A 22,059-nucleotide genomic window follows, 5' to 3' on the forward strand; every position below is an offset into this window, starting at 1 on the left:
GCACCTGATACAGCTTTGCAGACATTCTACTGGGAATGTTGGTGAACTGTGATTAAACATAAAAATACTTTTAGTGGAAGGCAAAATCTCCAGTTGTATTTTTATTTGTATTTTTGTGACTTGACCTCTATATTTCTAATAACCATTTTTTAATGTTAACGAATGATTAAATCAACAAAATTTGTCGCGAATGGCAAGATTTTCAGGCAGAGGTGTTGACGTGAAAAACTGTTCAAGCTCGGAAATACAGTCAACTTTTATATCAACCTTCTCAAAAGTTGAAAAAATACATTTGCTGCTTCAAGAAACCCTTAATTACACTTGGGATTTTCCAATAAGAGAAATGTGCTTATTGACTGTGTGAAAAAGTATACTTAAAGACCACCTCTTCCTCTTAGCAGCATGTCTCTAAGAAGTAAATTGAAGTGCATTCAAGGAAGGTTTGCCCTATGGTGGGGGTAATGGGAAAATACGGTACGTCTTGCAGGTGGACTAGCTGACAGTGCCACTCTGGTGAAAGAGGCACATCACTTGGAAGTCATTCAGAAATGAGACTAGAAGATGGCTGGCAGGGTGAGTGCATGAATGCAGTGGCCAAGTCCATGGATAATTGATGAGTGATTGAGTGCAGGGATGAGTGAGTGCACGGACAGAATAAGCTGTTCATTCAGCTAGTGATTCATTCTTGCATTTGCCCACTCGTCTTTCTAGAGTACCACAGACACAAACTTACCAATCAATTAAGATTCACTTTCAGCTTTAGGCCAGACCGACTACCTATGCCAATGCTTCTTTAATTTGTAGCTGTGGAAGGAATCTGCATTATCCCGCCTGTTACTTGTAATACAGCTGGAAACAATCATTGAGAAAGCGATAGGTTTGACTTTAATGACTGGCCGTCGGAGCTTTTGGCTTGCCAATTGTGGACTTATTAAAATGTTTTATCCCAATTTATTATCAGCGTGCCATTTCAAAATGCCTATTTTCTCATTCGGCCACCTAAATAAATCGTGCAACCAGGACACTTCCAAAACAACTCCTGAACTTACTGTGCTTTTTTAAAAACGTCTAATGTAATTGTGATCATACTGTACAGAATGTGCATTTATCCAATTACTTTGAGGAATATGGTGTGTGTATAGAGTACATCTTGATTTTTTGAAGAACTTCTCTGGTTTGCCTGATGCATGCAGGGGTGTACTATAACAACACAGAGCTTTACATATTGTGTCACAAAAAAGAAAATGTAGCCTGAACATTTAACATCAATATATCGTAAAGGTGCATATATAGGCACAAATAGATTTAATGTAGTGAACAATACATATATGTAACTGGGTGATATATAAAATATGTAGATGTGGAGTCAAAAAATAGCAAATCAGTGCTACTCTATTTGTATGTTTCGCAGTATTTTCGCAGTCGATAACCTGGCTACGATAATTTTGCTGCACAATATTTTGGTGCTCGGTATTCTAACATCCAATTGCCTTTCCGTTCTATTTTCCAGGCAGTGCAGAAAGATATCTTACAGATTGTAAACCGGCCACTCTTTATATGACGCTGTAAAATGAGGAGCTCAGTGTGAGGCCGGTTACTACTACCATGGCCAGCTCATTTAAGTGAAACGATGCCCAGTGGCAGGTGGTAATAAGGTGTGCCGGGGCTCCAGATTTCCTACACCTTGTAAATCAGTGATTTTGTAAGATTTTGCAAGAATTGCTTACACCTAGTCAAAATGTGGTTAAACGTAGTCAGAGGAGAGCCTGCCTGCAGCACCCCAACCTGCCTCCCTGCTTCTAGCACGTCCAGGTTACAGCAGGGTAGAGATTCCTCCCCCTGCATCACCCCATGTCACTTCTAGCAAAGAGGAAGAGTCTGTCTTTCATCTTCATAGCAACTTTTATTTTGTGTTACCAGTAACATTTGCTGACAATTCTGCGGAGTATGTGAGATAATCATATGAAAAGTGAGGCTAGTTTGGCATCCGGCAGAGATTGCAGAGCGTGGATGAAATCCAGTCGAGAAGCACAACTGTCTATCTGCAAAGGCATGGGGTCTGCGTGCCCGCTCGCAGCCCTCCTTTGTGGCATCCATTTCTACCAATTTACAGCCCATCCTAAAGCCCCAACGGTTGCCCCATGTCAGCCTCCCTAACTTGACCCATGTCTAGCCACTCTTACAGACACCCATGCCTGCTACTACCAGTCTTCCAACAGTGGACCCATGTGCTCCACCCATTTTAATACCGCTTGGTAGACCACACCAACTCTTCTACAATAGGCCAATACCTACCTACATATACACATACATGGGTGCCCCCTTTACTACACCCCTAAGTGGCCACCAGGTAAAGTCATTGAATCAAAGTCTGTCCCATAGTAAGGTCCACTCAGAATTACACCCATGCAAGCTCATACTAAACTCTTTCACTACAAGCATGCATGTCCCTGCACTAGACTATATTACCACACCAATGTATACCCCTACGTTACCCACTTCTGCTTCTGTTTTTTCATTCCCTAATACAGTTCCATTGCCATTCCAGGCCCCGCCCCTGAGGAAGACTTAATGCAGGTCAACTTTGCTGTTGCCGGTACCAGCCCTGAGTAATATGAAGAGAGGACCCAGGTCCTTGAATGTGAGATCAAATCTGACGCAAACTATGGGTTGATCTCCTCTGGCACCACCGTCAGTGCCACATCCTCATTTCCTCGACGCACCACCATATTCAGGGTACCATCTTTCCTGATGGCGTCTGTGACGTCATTGGATGACACCACCGTCTTTCCGTTGATGCTGATGATTATATCGTTTTCCTTCAGACCCGCCCTAGAGGAGAGAAGAAGGCAGAAGACATTAAAGGGGTAGTTTGTGGGTACAATGCCAAATAGCATGAACATGATGGGAAAAAGCTTGAGAAAAACATGGTTTGAAGGGATAGTGTTGGAAACAAAGGAGCACAGGTGTGGTTATACAGATTGTGAGGAACTGTTCAAATGTAATCATTTGCAGTATTAACGTGTTAACGTCTGTGAAAAATACAATAGTGCATTGTAAGAACACTGCAGGTGTATAATGTGAGTAATACGAAAAGATAGTGTTTGAGGTGCAAGGAATATTTCAAGACCTATGGAATCATTTAGAAAATAACTTTCGGAAGCCATCAGCCCGGCCCTCTTGACAAAAGACCACTCACCATATTTACAGATTCTGAGTGGGTAAGCAGTAATCATTTTGGTGAAATTGCTCCCACTGAGCCAGAGGAAGCACTTTTGACAGTAAAATGAAATACTGGCTGGCCGCAAGGTTAGTGCACCAGACCCGATGTGGAGTTTTTTCCTCCTTGCACCTAAGGGCCATTGTTCCATTTTCATGTGTCAGGTTGGTGGTTGCAGACAGGGAAAAAACATGCAGTGGAAGGCCAACCGAGTGTTTAAATCAAGCAGGTGGTATCCTGCACCCTTTTTAAAGGACTAGCAGCTATTTTTTCTCATTTGTGGCAGCCCGTGGGGCATGCAGTGCGCCCTTGTAAGAGGGCGGCAACCTTAGTGCCACATTGCGGCACATCCACTGACCTCCACTCGCTGGGACCCCCCCATGGGAGTTCCCCATGTGTGTTGCTCTTCCACGTCATTTCTGGGGCACAGGGGGGCTGAGGTCAGGTACTTATACCTGCTCCACCCAGTGGCCATACTCTTTGTTTCCCCCACTGGGCACGCTGTGGAAGCACCGATTGGGCTGGCCAGGGTGCCGTTTGGCTCATCAGGTGGGTGGGCAGCTCAGGTTACTCATCGCTGCTTACTCTTGGATAGCCTGTAAGTTAACCCGCCACGTTGGCATATTTCATGTATGAAATAAACCTGCAAACTGTTTTCCAACAAACTTTGTATGACGTGATTATTTAATTCAATGTGTACTAAGTACCTTACTATGTGTGGGCAAGTGTTGCCAATATCGGCACTAAGACTTTCACTCAGAGCAAGAGGGGAAAAAAGCAAGGCGGAAAGACAGAGAAAAAGAAAGACAAATAAACCATGAGAATGGGAGAAAGCAGGAACGAAAAGAACAATAGTGAGAAGCAGGGAGCCTCTGGTGGTGAATTTAATGAGGCATGAGGTGAGGCAGCCTTCCTACTCGCTATGCTGACATTCAATAGCGCTGGCCGCGGGCTTCAGAGCAAACCTTTGGACCCGGCATTTATTCTTCAGATTAAGCACTGGTCCAACCTAGATAGGTCAGGCCTTTGGACTCTTTGAACCTAGCTGCACTGTGGTAGATGGGCCTCTGTGGCTGCGACTCCACCATGGAAAACCCACTGACCCCTCACCTCCAAATAAGGAGAAGGAACCACAAGTTTAGCAGGGCTGGAGAACCATCGATTTACATCTCGTGTCAACCTCTAAATTGTGAGCCAGATGTATCAAAATTTTACATTGCCCTTGTACCGCGCAAGGTAAGTCACGGGAGACACAAAATCTAGATAAGATTTACTAAGCCACGAAAGGCCACCTTGCATAGCTCTGCGAGACTTGGTAAATCTGGAGTAACACAAGGCCGCCCAAGTCACTGCCTTGTGTTACTCTGCATTACATGGGTGAAGCCTGGGTGTTCCCGTACATCTACCTATGGGTTCTGAGGTATTCTCAGATTTACCAACACTGGTAGACCTGGAAATGCATCAGAATCGTACACCTTCCCACCAGAGTCGCAACAAGGGAAAATATCTTCAAAACATATGCAATAATCAGAGCATCCAACATTTTCAGGAGCACAATATATCAGTACAGAACGTTTTTTTGTTCCTTATTCCTCTATTTTATTCTTATCAATCAAATTGTTGTTCTTAGTTATACTGCATAGACACTCGAACAACTTCAGTAGCCGACATATGTTTCGTCAGTAAGGTATGTAATTATCTCTGACTTCATCAGGGCTGTCGTCATCAGTTTTTGTTCAAATGTAAGAACAATGGTTCCTCAGTGACTTCTTCGGCACTCCACTCATACCGTGAGTTCTGATTGCCAAAGTTATGCTGCCTGTGTCTTGTAATATCGTCCGAAAGACAGTACTCCATCCATGCGTGCGTTACGCACACATGGATGGCGTACTCTCTTGTACTCTTGTAAATGTTGGATGCTCGGGGTATTGCATCTATTTTGAAGTGACTGGGGTTTTACCTCAGACAAGCTGAGAGTGTTGGTGGCCGCTCTAGTCCTTGGAGCACCAATAATATTTGAGAATAATTGGGAATACTCTAGGTTTGCACTGGTAACTAACCTTGCAACAGTATACAATATAGGGAAAATATCTTATTTCTCCTCATTGTTTTCTCTATCTAAGTGTGCTGCATTCTGCAGCACACTTAGAAAGAGGAATATGCCTCCCAGGATTGATTTTGTACAGGAAGGTATCCCTTTCTACACAAAACAGTCCTGCCTATAACACAGCCACCCTTATTCCATGGCGCAAGAGGGCCTGCATTGGCGCTAAGCTGCTAATTGTGCATTCCTGCCCTCTCCCTTTCACCAACACAGTGCAGCAGGGTGGCTGCTGCATTGCGCTCTGTGACAGTTTGAAAAAAGTTGAACCTGTGAATCTTAGAGGGCTTTAAAGACAGGGGTACAATTGTTCGTACTACAGTGGTGGATTAAGGTTACTAAAGAGTAGCACGTGTATCTCACAAAATAATGGATGAGTGAGCACTTCAATTGCGGTGTGTGTTTCAGACATGGAGTCAGTGCACAGGAGTCACTGTGCGAGAATGCCACAGGTCACTATGGATGTGTATAAAAAGTTGGTGCAGGCCCACCGTGAACCACTGGACTGGACTATTTCTCAATCATGTGCTATTTTGCATTCTGAATAAGGAGTTTTCTCTCTGAATGTCTTCGACAGCAGCAAGCGCTTGCTGCAGCTGCCCTGTAGATTTGAGGAATCATAAAAGCAGACAGGCACAGACCTACTGCGGATGTGCGGGCTCACAGTAGCTAGCTGGCATGTGGATATCACCAGTGCTTATTTTGAACCTGTGGTTGCTGGTGTGGCCCACTTGCACTTATTTATGGGCAATTATTTTTACTCATCTCACTTTGGCCCAGAATAACTGAGAGAAAAACCCCAAAGGGGAAAGAAGGAAGAAGAGAAGGAGGGCTAACGGTGACAGAGGGAGAGCAGGGACGAAAAAGTTTATGCAGGAGTGACAGGGACTGGCAGTGTCTGGTGATGGGTTAAAGATAGATGAAATGGACTCAAATGTATACAGCTTTGGTATTCAGCACTACAACATTCTGCAGCACTGGTAGCAACTCTTGAACAAAAGTCTGGGCCCCGGCACTCATTAGTTTACAATTAAGCACTGGATATCTGGGATCACAACAGGAGGTTAGCGCACAGTGTATTCAAGGTCTCACAGTAGTGGATTGGCGTCTAGGTCCGTTCCCAATGTAAGGGCTCAAAGGAGTGTTTTCATGCATAAGCCCACTACGGTTGGCTGGCCTCCCCTCTGTGTCCTGCTTGCAAATCCGATGTGGACACCTATGCTCACTGCAGTCGGCTGGCGCACATGCCAGCCGTCACTGTTAACTGTTGAGTGTTCAGACCGAAAGTCCACTATGGATGGGTATGACTACATCATATACATTAAGAGCCTTATTTACAACTTTTTTGCGCAGGGCAGTGCCAAAAGGCTTCTGGCTGCGCTGCCCTACGTCAAAAGGAAGGGGCAGTAATGCGCTGTATCAATGAAATACGGTGCATTCCTGTCCTTTCTGCCTGCCCTGGTTCTCAAATTGGTGCCTAGCCCCAAAGCAGGCACCCTTAAACCATGGTGTCAGTATTCGGCGTTGTTGGCATGATTGTTTTTGTGCAGGAAGGAAAAACTTCCTGTCCTGCGCAAAAACAATCAATGGAGGCGTTTTCCTCCTTCTAAGTGTGCTGCAGAATGCACCACACATACAAAAAGAGGAAAAAAGAGGTGGAACAAAGTTATTTCTCCTCATTACGCCTCCCCTGCGGAGGCACACAGTTTTTTTGCATTCCCTTGTATATCTGGGAATGTGTTAAAAACCATGGGTGTTGCATGGGAAAATCCACTGCTACGACCATGGAACACCTCCTTGATGTATAGCAAGGCAACACAGAGATTTGCGCTACCTTACCTTCTTCCATATCTATGAGGCCATGCAAAGCCATGCAGGGTGGCTTTGCATGGCCCCATAGATATGATTGAGAGGCCTGCGCCACCAGAGTGTCATAAAAAGTGACGCTTCGGCGGCACAGGCCTCTAGTAAATGAGGCCCTAAATGAGTGCTTTTAGTCAAACACCTCAGGCATGTGACTGCAATTGATGGGAATATGTTGTGTAAGCCGCTCAGGATCAATTTAGTATGACCAATGTGTTGCACTGAATCAGTTTAAAGCCTGGCGTTCTCAGACACCACACGTGGGTACCCCACTACTGATTTCAATCCACCTTGGACAGTTATAGCAGATTTTCACCCAAGCCTACCAAAGCTCTTACCATTCAATATAGCATGATATAGCTGGGACACCCTTTTCCCCCCTCTCATTTCTAGATGTAAAAGTACTGGCGCGTGTGTGGCACTTTGGAATTGCAATCCCAAACCCTCTTTATTTCGCTCATCATTGAGTCAAAAACGAAGCACTGTCTTGGAGGAATAGGATACACTTTTGCTGCAGGCTCTAAAATATAAGTAGTTTGTCACCTTGTTGTGATGCCCCCCATTGCCATATGGTTATACTGTTAATGTAGCTATTTCAAAAAGCTAGGTATTGGTGCCTCTGGTCCATATGTCTTTTCTGTGTCCATACAAAACAAGACTCAACTCCAGCATTGCCTAGCGGGATCTGTTTATTGATGAAGGCGGTGGCCTTTGCTCTTCTTTGCGAACAGTCGCATTAATATTGAACTACTCTCTGTCAACTCCCTCATGTACAAAGCCTGAATGACATCTGCAAACCACGTGTTGACCCACTGCAGCTGCACAGCTGAGAAGCACAGCTGGCAGTCCTGTAGTCCAGCCTCCCCTCCGTCACCAGTGATTGCAATGACACCCATAACTGTGTCCCATCTCCCCCATATGCGATCAGCAAGTATGGTGTCCAAAACTTGGTGTGATTCCTTGGGTAGATTAACAGTTGTACATTAACAAATTACAAGAAATGTGGTAGAAATATGATTTGAATTATAGCTGTTTTACGCAGATTTGCAGAATGCTTACGACTCACAGGCATTTGCTATATATAGCCTTTGTGCGATTACTGTGAATGAGCTCTAAATCCATATCAGATATCTGGTTGTCCCAGACAATGGAAGGTGGCTCGTTCTGAAGTTAGAGCACAGTTGGGTCATGGATCCTGAATTCTACCAGGGATTCAAAAGGGTAAAGACAGGACTTCTCCAATTTGATGTTGTAGGACAGTAGGATCTTCTTTCATGGTCACCCCTGCTTTTTGCTGGTGCCATCATGTTTTACTGACTAGTCTGACTGGGATCCTAGTAATCAGGACCCCAGTCTCTGTACTTCTTCCCTAAATTGGACATGGTGAGTAATTGGGTACACCCCAGATTGGCTACTGGTGTACCCTTGTAAGTCCCTAGGATATGGTACTAAGATACCCAGGGCATAAGTACACCAGGGTTACCCCATGGTCTGACCACTCAAATTGTGACTACAGGCCTGCCATTGCAGCCTGTGTAAGCTGGTGCTAGCATCACTTACAACAGATATAGGTCTCCTTATATCTGAGGTTACTGCACTTAAAACCTATAAAGTCACCCCTAAGTTAGGTCTTTCAATCCTGAATGCAGGGTGCTCGGTTATAAGTATGAAGGTGCCGGTGTATGAGCAGGACACCTCTAGAACCCACAGAGCCCATTCTGCCAGGTTGTAAGTGCATCAGCCATTACAATACATAGAGTAGCCATGCATTATTACGCAAAGGCTAACTCTAAACTGGCTGTAAGGAACCCTGTCATATTTGGTATCAAACATGTTGGAATCATACCACAACACCGTAAACGGTGTTGGAGGTATGATTCCATGCACTGTAAATCTCCTCTGGGAGGTCCTCATTGCTCCCGGTACCAGTCTTCTAGACTCGGACAGTAAACTATGGCTGCTGCCGAACACAGACATGATTCTGATTCTGCTGCTGAGCCAAGCTCGAGCAGAGGAAGGCAGGACTATAGGTTTCCTGTCACATGGAGGTGTGACCACCTGCCAGACACCACTTAGTGTATTGGGACAGGGTAGGCCACTAGACTGCTTTGAAGGGCAAATTTGGTGCCCTCCTTGCATACTCCAGTTGGAACCAGTTCAGGGAGCCGTTGGCTCCAGCACTGGCAAGAAACTGGATAAAGGACATGGGAGTATCTGTCCAGCCCTCCTTTCCTTAGGGTACTTACGGGCTTACCTTTGGGTGGGTCCCTAGATTCATCGTGGGACAAGATTCAGACCCGAAACCACTTCATCTTAAACAGTCTGGGCACTTTGGACTTCATTGGACTTCACTTTGGGAACTGAGACTGCCAGTGGGAATACTCCTGCTGCTCCTGGTAATGTCGCCCTGCCAGTCTTCTGCGTTGTCTGTGCCTGTGCTCCACAAGGTTCTTCTACAGGCCTGTGGACATCCCAGACACCCAACAGAATCTCCCTTGGAGTGAAGGAGTCACTTCCCTGCATCTGCAAGCACCATAATGAAGCTGACCGGTCTGCTGTTCTGGAGCTCCAACAAATTCCGAAAGGTTCAGAAACACAGGTGGTAGTTATCCAACTCCCTTATGGCCTGCACTGTCTTCATAAGAAGTTTGAAGCCAGTATCCCTTGCTGGAACCGCTGGAGCAGCACCCCTGTGCAGCGTGTCGACTTGCCATTGCCAAGGTTTGTTGACTCTCTTCACCAGAGATTTTTGGGCTCCAAGAAGCTCCCGCCTCAAGCATCTCCTGCAACCAAGATCTTCCCCTGCACCATATCCTCTGCACTGTGGGCCTTCATTCTTTCGTGAGCTGCTCGAGGTCTCTTGCAACTCCCGTGCCTTTGACCTGTGGGTTCTCATGAGGGTCTTCTTTGGCTCCAGTGTGCTCCCCTGCTTGCTCGGAGCCTGCTCTGGCTTACCTGCTCATGGTGAGTCACTCGGACATTGCTGGTCCCGACACTGCACCTTTTCTGACTACTATGTTGGTTGCCGTTGCCAAGGCTTGTTGGTGCCCCCTGTCTCTTGACATCTGACGTGGGACAGCTTGTGAACTGCTGCTGGTCTTCCACAGCATCACCTGGTCCACAGAGCTGCATCTTCAAGGGCACCGTTAACTCTCCTGCATCCCAAACATCGGTGAGCATTCGTCTTCCGTGCCTTCTGGTCACTCGGGAGTGGCATGGACTCTGTCTCCTCTGCTTGCAGGTAACTCTCATCTTGAATCCATCTTTGGGTTCCACTGGACTCTTTCGCCTTCTTCTCCAGCGGCATCTTCTTCAGGGTCCTTCTTCTTTAAAATTGCAACTGCGATTTACCCACTGACTTGAGCAAGCGGTCATTTTCCCACTCTGCACACAGCCTCTGTGTGGTTCCTGGGCACTTACCTTGTGTGGTTCCTTGGGTCCCCGACTCTTTTACATCTTCTGGGTCCATTCAGGAGCATATGTAGGAAAGCGTCATGCTTCCACCACGCAAGTTATTTTTAAAGCCACGCAAAGCCACTTTGTGCGGCTTTGAATGGCTTAAAAAATACAGAGTAATGCAATGCAGCTCAAATCACTGCGTTGCATTACTCTGCACAAGGAAGGCATTCCATGGGCCTTGCGGTTGGTGTTCCCACACAACTCTCATGGTTTTTGACACATTCCAAGGTTTTCTAACCCTGGTAAACCTTGAAATGTGGCAAATGATATGCCTTCCCATGAGAGGCGTAACAAGGAGCATATCTTTGTTTCTCCCTGTTACTTCTTCTTTCTCTGCATGCTGCAATACCTCTTAGGATTGTTTTTGTGCAAGAAGGTGTCCCTCCCTGCACAAAAACAAACCTGCATGCAACGCAGATACCCTTTTACCATGGTGCAAGGGTGCTTGCATTGGCGCTAGGAAGCCCATTGTGCGCCAGCGCAGGGGGAAAGGACAGGAATGCGATGTATACCTTTAATATGTCGCACTCCTGCCCTTTCTCTGTGATGCAGGGCAAGGCAGCAGGCCGACTTACAGCGCTGCCCTGCGCCACAGTCTTCATAAATATGGTCCTGAGAATTTTGCACGTCAGAAAACAGTGGATCGTGCTCCTTTGTGAAAGCGATCACTTTTTGACACTTTTGGGCTCTTCCCATCCAGGATGGCCATGCTGAAAGCACAGTATGAATGTATACAGCTGTAAATGTCCCACATGAATGCTGCAGCCCTACCTCTCCTCTCCACAGTGAATGCGTTATGGACAGATTGGCTCTGCTCCCCGAGACGCAGTGCCCCAGTTTTCCTTGGCATTGCTTTATCCAGTTTTAGTGCCGCCAACTCCAGCGTGAGATGTGAAAGCGTCGTCTGGGAATCATGACCTGACGTGGGAAACTCAGCCTTCAGCCACAACAAACACAATGCACGACGGGGGACTTCTGGTCATAGGACGTTAAAGAATTTAGTTAAATCATTCACCTGAATGCACTGTATACACGAAAGCAAATTCGCATGAGTACTACTGACACTCATGACTAAGCATTTTTTGCGCGCGCCCCGGGGCGCTCTCAGCAGCCCTTCACGGTCAGCCTAAGCAACTATAATAAAACAAGGTCCCAAAATGTTCCAGCTCCTCACAACTCAGTACCATATTTGGTGGTCGACCCCTCTGTGCTTTATTGACTCCCGTTTGTGAGGGGTTCCTCTAAGGAGAAAGATCCCTGGCTGCAATTGCCCCCAGCTCCACTGGTTCCTTCCTGTACTTTCAACTGCACATGTCCTGCATCAGGGCGCCAGCAGCTCTGGGGAAACCAGGTCTGTTACGGACCCAGTGAATGCGAGGGTTTTTGCCTGCAAGGTGATTCAAGAATCCTCCCGGGGTGAAAATCTAATGCCAGAATTTGTCAGGAGTGGTCAGGTTGTGCCTCTTAGGTGCAACTTTGTGGAGAGACAGCCAGTGGACTGTTTGCAGACCAAGGGACTATAGTAGGAAAATGTACAAAAGCAGTAGTAAGGACTTTTCTCAATAAGTGTAATTTTCAACGAGGATTCTTTGTCAGAAGTGTTCACATCCAAAGGCTACAGCAGTGCACTGCTAATACCCGCAGCAGAATATCGTCCAATGAAAACTGCGTTTATGTAGAAAATTACTCTCCAACTCGTTTTGTGACGCTTACACATTAGCACCCTTCCCTAAATCAGACCAAAAATGTAAAGAGAGATTTGATGAAAGCAAGAAGAAGCAGGAAGGAAGCAAGAAGCAAGACGACTGTTGTTAAAGAGAGATGAGGTTTCTACCCGCATCACTAGAGCTGGACAGAAACAAGGTGTTTATCACTGGTTTTGTGCCTCATCAAGGCAGATAAAAGTATGTGAAATGCTGACAAGTGGATGATGGGGAATCAGAAATTGTAATGTTCTAGACCGAAAGAACTAGTCTGGAAAATGGTAGAAAAGAAGAACCTTTAGAGGAAGGAGACGATGAGTATTCTGGAAGACACAAAAAAAGTGTGGGGGTGTAAAGAGTGCCATTTTCTTGAAAGGTGAATAGACTCTTAATATGGGAAGTAAGCGGCAGAAGGGTGGGTGTGTCATCAGCCGTTGACAGTATGTTTAGAATGGAGCGTTCAGTGGCAGCTGGACGGAGCTGTGGCAGTGGAGTTGACTTTCTCTAGCCTCTCTGTGAGGCATTATAAATGACAATGCCTTTTATTTATGTGTTTTGAAAACCTGCAAGTGGAGCATAAACACGCACTTTGTACTTATAGTCCATTCTTACAAGAAGCAAGACTGGCAGTAAAAGAGGCACAGTTACTGCGAGCTTTGATTCTTGTAAGCAAGGACTATAAGGACAAAGTGCATTGTGGTAATGCTATGTCTGATGTCATCAACTAAGTAGAACCCGGAATGTAGAATGTAGTATGTTGTGAGTGGGGAGGTTCTGGAGGCGACAGTTACTGGGATGGAAAAGTGGCTGGGACGTTTACTGAGTTGTACTTCGAAAATAAAGAAGACTTCTGAATCTCTTCTAATACCTGGGAGCTTCGTTATTACACTGGCGACGACCGGGAACTACAAGAGAGAGAAACCCTCGATGGACTCTTCGAGTTTCGCTTGATTTCTTGAAGAAATTTCTCCCTGAGGTGAGATTCAACCTTTCATGCGTCCTAACACATCGCGCTGTTACTCTGCCTGCTTCGCTTGGTCTGCTTCGCATTCTCTCGCCTTTTCATGACTCACAACTTGCAAATTCATTCACGGCTGCATTCTGGATTTAGCGCGTTATGACAACAATTACATCTTCATAACGTATTTACAATTTCATCGTCATAACTCAACCTGCTAAATGTTCCGGTCAAATACATCCGTTGAAAGTTACATTACAGCCTTACGCAAACTGGGTGCTACTTGTAAATTTGAAAGTTCGTTAGAGGAACGCATTCGCGACCAGTTTATGCTTGGTTGCAATGTAGAAAAGATAAAAGATGAACTTTGGCAAAAAGATGATCCTGATCTTGATGAGGTCATCAAATTAGCCAAGAGAATCGAACATTCCGTTGCATGCGTGGAAGTCATCAAAAAGAAGGAAAGTAATCATTCTCAAGAGAATACTCACGAGAAGAATCAGGAAAAGGTTCAATCTATTAATAAAGGTGTTCAAAAGCAGTCCACTTCAAAATCTTCTCTAAGAACCAGTGACCCAGACACCAGGAGCCGACCTATCAATTACTTTTCATCCAACTCAAGGTGGAAAGAAGACAATAGAATCAGGTGTTTTCGTTGTGATCAGTATGGTCATCTGGCTAATGATAGATTGTGTCCAGCTCTTTCTTCCAAATGTCATGTCTGTGGGAAAATTGGTCATTTGTCTAAAGCATGTAGGTCCAAGAAATCTAAGTCAAACAAACGTGTTAAAGAAATTTTTTTTGACGATGTTGACTCTGAAAGCGAACATGGGAATTTACATTGTGGGGAAATAATCTCTCCTGGTGATATCAATAAGTGCAAGGGTCCTGTGGACTGTGTTCTTGTGAATGATTGCAACATTAGAATGTTATTTGATTCTGGTGCTAAGATTTCTCTTATACCAAAAGATTTCTTTGATTTGATGCTTAAAGGTAAAGTGGAAGTACATAAACCTGACATCAAACCATTAGCGTATGGTGGACAACCCATAAAGCTAGTTGGTTATTTTCTGGGTAGCATAGAATACAAACAGAGATTAACTGCTGGGAAAATATACATATCTTGTCGTGGTGATAGTATCATTAGTTGGTTTCACCAAGCTGATCTGGGAGTTTCTCTGGTTCCTGGGGCAGATCCTTGTATAGTTCTCAGAGATTTAAAAAATACTGATGTCTCAAAAAACATTAGGAGCGTAGAAGTCCATGATAAAAAAAACATTTGTGCGGATAACTTCAAAACGGATTTACAATCTGAGTTTTCTGAAGTCTTTAATGAGAGTCTGGGCTGTCTTTCAAATTATGTTCATAAAATTGTTTTGAAGCCAGGTTCATGTCCCGTTTCCTGCAAGGTACGAAACGTTCCCTTTGCTATGAGAGATGCTATGCGTCTCGAACTTGAGAAATTAAAACGTGACGGTATTATTGTTGAGACCGAAGCTTGCCAGTGGTTGGCTCCGGTCGTTCTTGCACGCAAGGCCTCCGGTGAGGTGCGTCTTTGTGTGGACTTGCGCGCACTTAACCGTGCTGTGATTGCGGACAGGTACCCACTTCCCAATATTGCCGAAATGCTCACACAGTTAGAGAACTCATGTGTGTTCTCCACTCTGGATTTGCGTGCTGCTTACCATCAGGTAAGAATTGACCCGAAATCCATGGATCTGACAGCCTTTGTCACCCCGTTTGGGACTTTCAAATTCACCCGCCTTCCATTTGGGCTCGTTTCTGCCGCCTCTGTTTTTCAGAGAGTCATGGAAGATGTGTTGAAAGACATAAAGGGGGTTAAAATCTACCAAGACGACGTGCTGATCCATGGCTCTTCTCAAACTGAACACGATTCAAGACTTAGGAGTGTCCTTGAACGCTTTAGCAAGAGAGGGTTGACGCTCCGTGAAAATAAATGTAGGTTCAACCTTAGTGAAATAGAGTACCTTGGGCACAAATTGACTTCTGATGGTGTTAAACCTAAGGAAGGTTTAGTCAAGACCATAGGTAATTTGCCTGTTCCTCAATCTCGTGAGGAACTTGTAACCTTTCTAGGCATGGCTGAGTACTATAACAAATTTGTGCCCCATTTCGCCACCCGCACTCATGCTCTCAGATCACTCCTTAAAAAGGGTGTAAGATTCAGTTGGACAGCTGAGTGTCAAATTGAATTTGAAGAACTCAAGGAGGCTCTCACGTCAGCTCCTTCCTTGCAAAGCTTTGACACTTCCTTAGATTCTATTTTAATCACTGATGCTAGCTCCAAAGGTTTAGGGGCGGTCCTCAAGCAACACAAATGCGGGAAAGAAGTAACAATCATGTTTTTGTCTAGGGCACTTGTTGGTCCAGAATTACAATATTCTGTCATAGAAAAAGAAGGGCTTTGTATTTACTAGGCCATCAAAAAGCTTAAGAAGTTTCTGTGGGGCTCTTCTTTCCTTGTTCATTCAGACCATAAGCCTTTAAAAGATTTGTTTGGCAAGAAAGATCTCAACGCAGTCTCTTCAAGAATCTGCAAGTGGATCATTGCTTTGCAAGATTTTGACTTTCTTGTCAAATACATCCCTGGTGTTGACAACAAAGTTGCCGACTGCTTATCACGGTTAGTACCGGTAGACCATGGGATAGGTGACACTGAAGACTGTTGGGAATTTGACACATTCAAGGTGTGCGAAATTGTTGATGGCGTTGTTTCAGAGTTAGAGTGGCGGGAGTCGTTAAGGAATGATGAAACCTTACTTGAGGTGTGTCAATTTGTGTCTAATGGTTGGACAGGCATTAGATCCTTATCTGAGGATGCTAAGAGATTTTGGAATGTGCGACATGAACTCTCCTTGCACAAAGATCTCTTATGGCGTGGCTCTCGTTTAGTTCCACCTAGTTCTTTGCAAGAAAAGATTGTTCGTCTTGCACACGATGGTCACCAAGGTATTTCTAAGACTAAGGAGAGGGTTCGGATGCACTTCTGGTGGCCTGGGGTGGATATTATTGTAGAGAGAATGGTTAGGGATTGCTTGGAATGTAGAATCTCTGACAAGGGTTGTAAAACGAGAACTCAACCCATGATTATTCGTGATCCTCCCTCTAGGTGTTGGCAGGACGTTGCCTTAGACCTGCTGGGACCAATTCATTCCAGCTCTGGCCAGAGTTTTGTTTTAGTTCTTGTTGATATGTACTCTAGATGGCCAGAAGTAAAAATCACTCAGAGCTCTGAAACTAGAGACGTGATCAAATTTTTGGAAGAAATATTTTGCAGAGAGGGTCTTCCTGAGACTTTGTTAAGTGATAATGGTGTGCAACTCGTCTCAAAGGAGATGGAAGAGTTTCTCTGCAAAAGGGGTATTGTTCATAGAAAATGTTCCCTCTATCATCCTGAATGCAACGGGATGGTTGAAAGGTTCAACCGTGTTTTGAAGGAAGCTATACAATCTGCTAAAGAATTAGGGCATGACTGGAAGAATGCTATTCAAGAGAAAGTTTTAGCGTATCGGTTAACCCCTCATTCCACAACGGAAAAGGTTCCCTTTGAGTTGTTTAGAGGGCGTACTCCTAACACTCAACTATACCAATCCTGGATGAGGGGTAATGGTTCTGAGGTTTGTATTCCTGAAGATCCCCAGTGGAGGATTCGTCAAGACACAAAGTCTAACAAAATGAAGGCAAATTTTGATGTTAGACATGCGGTTGCTCGTACATTAGTCAATGTTGGGGACAGTGTAAGGGTTAAGTCTCCACTAAAGAGTGGGGGTAACAAATTCTCTATTCCTCACAAAGTGGTCAAATTGTTTAAGAATGCTGTGAGGCTTGATGATGGACGTATTTGGAATCTCAATAGAATTGCTCCTTTACGTAATGTTATCCCTACTGAGGCTCCTATTCAAGTGTCTTCCCCTGTCCAGCATTCATCTCCTCTGCGTAGGAGTTCTCGCACCTGTTCCATTCCTGCTAAGTTCCAGGATTATATTTGTGACTAATGTTCTTTCTCTTGTTGTTTATTGGTTATGTTCGGGGGGAGGTGTGTGGTAATGCTATGTCTGATGTCATCAACTAAGTAGAACCCGGAATGTAGAATGTAGTATGTTGTGAGTGGGGAGGTTCTGGAGGCGACAGTTACTGGGATGGAAAAGTGGCTGGGACGTTTACTGAGTTGTACTTCGAAAATAAAGAAGACTTCTGAATCTCTTCTAATACCTGGGAGCTTCGTTATTACATGCATGTTTATGCACCGCTAGCAGGTTTTCAAAACACATAAATAAAAGGTATTGACATTTACAATGCCAATAGCTCAAACTCTCGCAAATGTGAGACCAATTGCATTGCAAATGCTTGTTACTGTGGTCTTCAACACGGTATAATCAATCCTTGTTTAGACATCTATCCTAAAAATCTATTTCCTCAATACTATATCACAACCTCCACAAAAACTCAATCTCCATCTACCAAATCTGATGCAAGTCCATTGGTGAGAGGTCTGCCCTCATGAGGATTTATGGGCTGTAAAGTGATGGTATGAACCCAAGTCAGCCCTCCTGGACCAGGAATACCACACATGGGTTGTTACAACAACCTGTATAGATGAAGCAAGTCGTAGCCACTTTCAGAGTACATTAATGAACTAGAGAGTGCCGCATTTTACCAACTCAAACACAGCTTTGTTTGTTGCGCTACGAAGCAGAGATTTTCCAATCTCAGGACAGGTCCACAAAGATCTATTTGTTTGGAGTTTATAATCATTGAAAATGCTTAAGCCAGGGTCCCCAGCTTCCTGCAATGACTCAGTGTGGGTCCCTGGATTTCACTAATAAATAATCGGGGCTCCATGGAAGTCATGTTAAGAACCTCTGCTGTAATCTACTGCAGCGGACCAAATGCCAAGCCGTGTGTAAAATAATCATGCCTTGGCAAGTGTTTTCCTTATAACTGAAAAGAATTATTTAAATCCTGCTTGTTTGCAGATTGAAACTATCTGGAAACTCAAGCCATCTAATTTATAAAGCTAGAAAATAAAGAATTCCATGTATTATTTTGAAATACATTTAGATATGTTCTTCCTCCAGTATCTTGAAAGGTTTCTACTTTAAAAAAACACACGGGCAAATGCAATAGCTTGGCACTTTTCACAAAGACAAGGCCTATTGGTTTTGGCTGTACTCGTTTTTTTTATCAAAGTCTGACCCAATTTGAATGCAAAAAAGGTATATAAAAAAATGTGAATAAGAAAGCAAGGATCGCAAGGGTAAGATAAGGAGACATGTAGTGTGTGGGGGTAGAAGAAAAAGGTATGAGTGGAATGTAGACTAGGCAGCCCTGGTCTTAATCATCCCTGCCATTCGATAGCATCAGATGGGCACCTAAACTAACGTTTGAGTGCATACACTTCCAGATTAAACACTGCAATAATTCCAAAAGTCACCCAGGCACGACTGTCCGAATGGGGGCTCAGGAACCCTACCACCCTCCTAGGAGCGCCACTGCCATAGACCATGGATTCTGTAGTTTTAGGTCTGGCCTGACAGATGTTAAGTGTCTCACTTACATTGTGCCTTTGCTCACAACATACATCACAGGCATTATGGGCATTTCCATTGCCACTGCTGACCTATCTGGGATGGCATTTTGCGGATCACATCTACTTCAAAGGCGGGAAGGAGGTCTTAATTTGCTAATTTAACTTGATTTTCTGATTAACTGGCTACTATTAAGGCAACAATAACAGGTTGGCAAGGTCAGGTAAACACTTGTTGAAATCCTCAAGTAGGTGGTTAATTAAATTGTAAACTAAAGGGAAACAATTGTAAAGTTGAACATCTGCCATGGTATGATGCTGTCTGATCCCGTTCTGATTTTCCAGCATCAAGCACCTTGGGAGCAGTTTCATTAGGGCACTACAAATACCAGAATGCTTTGTGTTACATGAAAACCCATGCCTGGATATAGTCATCAAGACATGGGGTTGGTGGATGGCTAGCACACTGACATCAAAGTTGCTCTGCAGATTTGGTACTGAAGCAGGGAGGGGTGTGTTAACACGGACCCACACAACAACACACAAAAATAAGTTTGTTTTTTTAAAATCACAGCAACCTCATACTGAAAGGCAGTCTGCACCCTGACAGAAATAGTTTGCAATTCTCAGCAGAAAGCCTCAGATCTACAGAGCTATGCTGCTGAAGCGCTCTCCCTGTCCATTTTTGTGACGGTTTTTCGTCTTTCTTGAACTCTGTCTTTCCGCTCTGTTTTCCCTCTCCTGCATCTGTTGAATGAAAATAAGAGCCGGTCTGAAAAATCGAGAGCTGATGGACCCCAGCAGCCACCGGCTCAAATTAACCTCCAGGTCCCACCTGCAGCCACCGGCTCAAATAAAGTTTTATCTAAATTACTGCAAGAACCAGAGAAATACGTGTCATCCGTGCACTGCACAGCCTGTCTTCCTGATGTCACCACAAATAATTTTTTACACATTTACTCTCACACAGTGACAAGTCCCACGTCTGACGATCTACTAGCTGGAAGCCCATGGATTACAATTAGAGCATGTTTTAGATTAACACACCCAGAACAACGGGCAGAGATGCATGCGCTCTGGATCAGCACCTCAGCAGGGGCTAGATGGCAATTAAATGTACTGCATATTATATAGATACACATAGAATCACTAAAGCCGTCAGTGACGAACTCACAACTGGAAGTACCCTTAACATGTTTCAGAATAATTATTTATATTCCTACCTACCTCACATTTAATGTAAGAGCAAAACCATATCGGATACTTTATAAAAAAAAAAGGCCACAGAATTAAGTGGTAGAAAGACAAAGAACAAATATGTCAAATGTTTACTAAAGAGCATAATAAAACAAAGGATAGTGAAAACCCAAATATAGTAAATCAGATAAGTGAAAGATGTGTGTAAGACAATGAGATTAGGAATATGAAGAAATTGGAAAAATTAGTAAAACCTTTGAAAAAAAAATTATCAAAAGTTAAATAATGATCTGCAAATCACCCGAAGAAATGGCATAGCTTATTCAATAGATCTGTCACGTGGCAAATCAATTTCACAAAAGTAGCGTCCTTACACGGGGAGTAATCTAGTGTGCAATTAAATCACAGGCCAAATTCCAGGATAGAGAGAGACACACATATCAGTAATTGAGTAAATCAACAAGGAAGTTATCAGCATGTACAATGGTAGTCATCGTGTATGTGCAGTATTTATACCGAACATTTTCCAAAGAGGAGAAACATCACTAACCAGATATGGCTATATGGTCGTCATTAATCTAAACTAACTGAAAATAAGACATTATGTTTTGAGAACAAATAGATCGCAATTGTATACCGTAGGGCGCCTCATGAGTAAGCAGACCAAGTACTCCATCACACTTAAATCCACTACATATTATTAAGAATAAAAGTCAAATGCGCTTACCGAAATTTTAGAAATGTGATTCTATAGTCTGAAAACAGAGTAGTGTGTTGAAGGTCGATATTATATAATAATGAGAGCATCCATGTACCGTGGGTAAGGCTGTGCAGTCCGCTGGACTATGAAAGGCTCACAAAGGCATAGCGTTGAAGGCAGAATTAATGTGGAACCACGCGATGTGCCGGAGAACTGTGAGCGGACTGAGGTTTATACTGGAAAATAGGCAGGAAAGGGCTAAGCAAGACAAGATCTCCTTAGAAAGCTCGAAGAAAGTGAAAAGTGAAACCAAGGTGACAAATTACCGCATTATTCACCGGTGCTCCGAGGGTCATGTGCACGTGTGAGCTAATTTGGCTGAACATTACATTACAGTTAAGAGTGGAAGGGACTATGTACAGTGCTTTAAGTGGGAAAAAAAACTGGGGGTGCTCTAAAAGGGGCGTGGTTAATGTATTTAAGGGGCGTGGCCTATCCGAGTAGGGGCGTGGTCTAAATCAAAACTCTTTCCAGATCGCATGTGGAAGGGGGTCCAAACGGGACCCGGAGGAGATGCTTTGGGCTAAGTTGTTGAATATATCCTCAGTGGGGATCTGAGGAAAGGCCTCTGCTTATTCAGGTCCAGATGTTCAGTGTAACCTTGAACAGTTCTCCAAGTTCAATCAACAGGACCTGTCATTCGGACACTTAAATTCTCAGCATACCTCATCCAAGATTACGAACAGCCATCTTTAACTATTCTCCCTGCCACGTACAGCCCAACAAAGAGAAGTGTAACACTCCATCTGAATGTTTTTAAACCACTGTCAGAGGTGTGCCTACCTGGCACACACCTGGCAGAGGCCACTTGGAAAGTTCACGGGATCTAGGCTCAGGAATACAGGGGTTCGAGAAAGGTGTTGGGTGACTGTTGGAACCAGCGACTAATGGAGATGGATTGTACGTGCTTCCTCCAATAAAGAACTTTAGTCATACCTACCTGCTGCGTACAGTCCATTCCTATAATTGGCGACAAGTTGAATTTGAATCACTGGAGGAGGTCTTTGGTTCTACGTGCAGCTCTTGTTCCAGTATATTCCTTCCACTAACTCACTGGCCAGCAACTAAGGGACATGGATTGTACCTGCTTGCTCCAACACTTTACTCATACCTACCTGCTGCGTCCAGTCCATTCCTACAGAATACAATTCGGGCACACTTGGAGTAGTTCAGCACAGGTTTGTGTCACATGAATAATTTTGTGTGGATTCAATATTAGCATATAGTGGCATTACATTTGTATACACGAT

General features: G+C 44.2%; 1 protein-coding gene across 1 annotated transcript in view; it reads right to left on the reverse strand.

Moving 5' to 3' along the window:
* Nucleotides 1-1,883: 1,883 nt before the first annotated feature.
* HTRA1 (HtrA serine peptidase 1) overlaps nucleotides 1,884-22,059 on the reverse strand; it is a 271,899-nt gene continuing 251,723 nt past the window's right edge. Inside the window, exon 9 of the mRNA XM_085602427.1 lies at nucleotides 1,884-2,832. Within this exon, the coding sequence (XP_085458553.1) occupies nucleotides 2,664-2,832 (169 nt within the window). The 3' untranslated portion in view covers nucleotides 1,884-2,663. The remainder of the gene's footprint in view (nucleotides 2,833-22,059) is intronic.

Source organism: Triturus cristatus, chromosome 1_2 (genome assembly GCF_964204655.1).
Source record: "Triturus cristatus chromosome 1_2, aTriCri1.1, whole genome shotgun sequence".
NCBI lineage: Eukaryota > Metazoa > Chordata > Amphibia > Caudata > Salamandridae > Triturus > Triturus cristatus.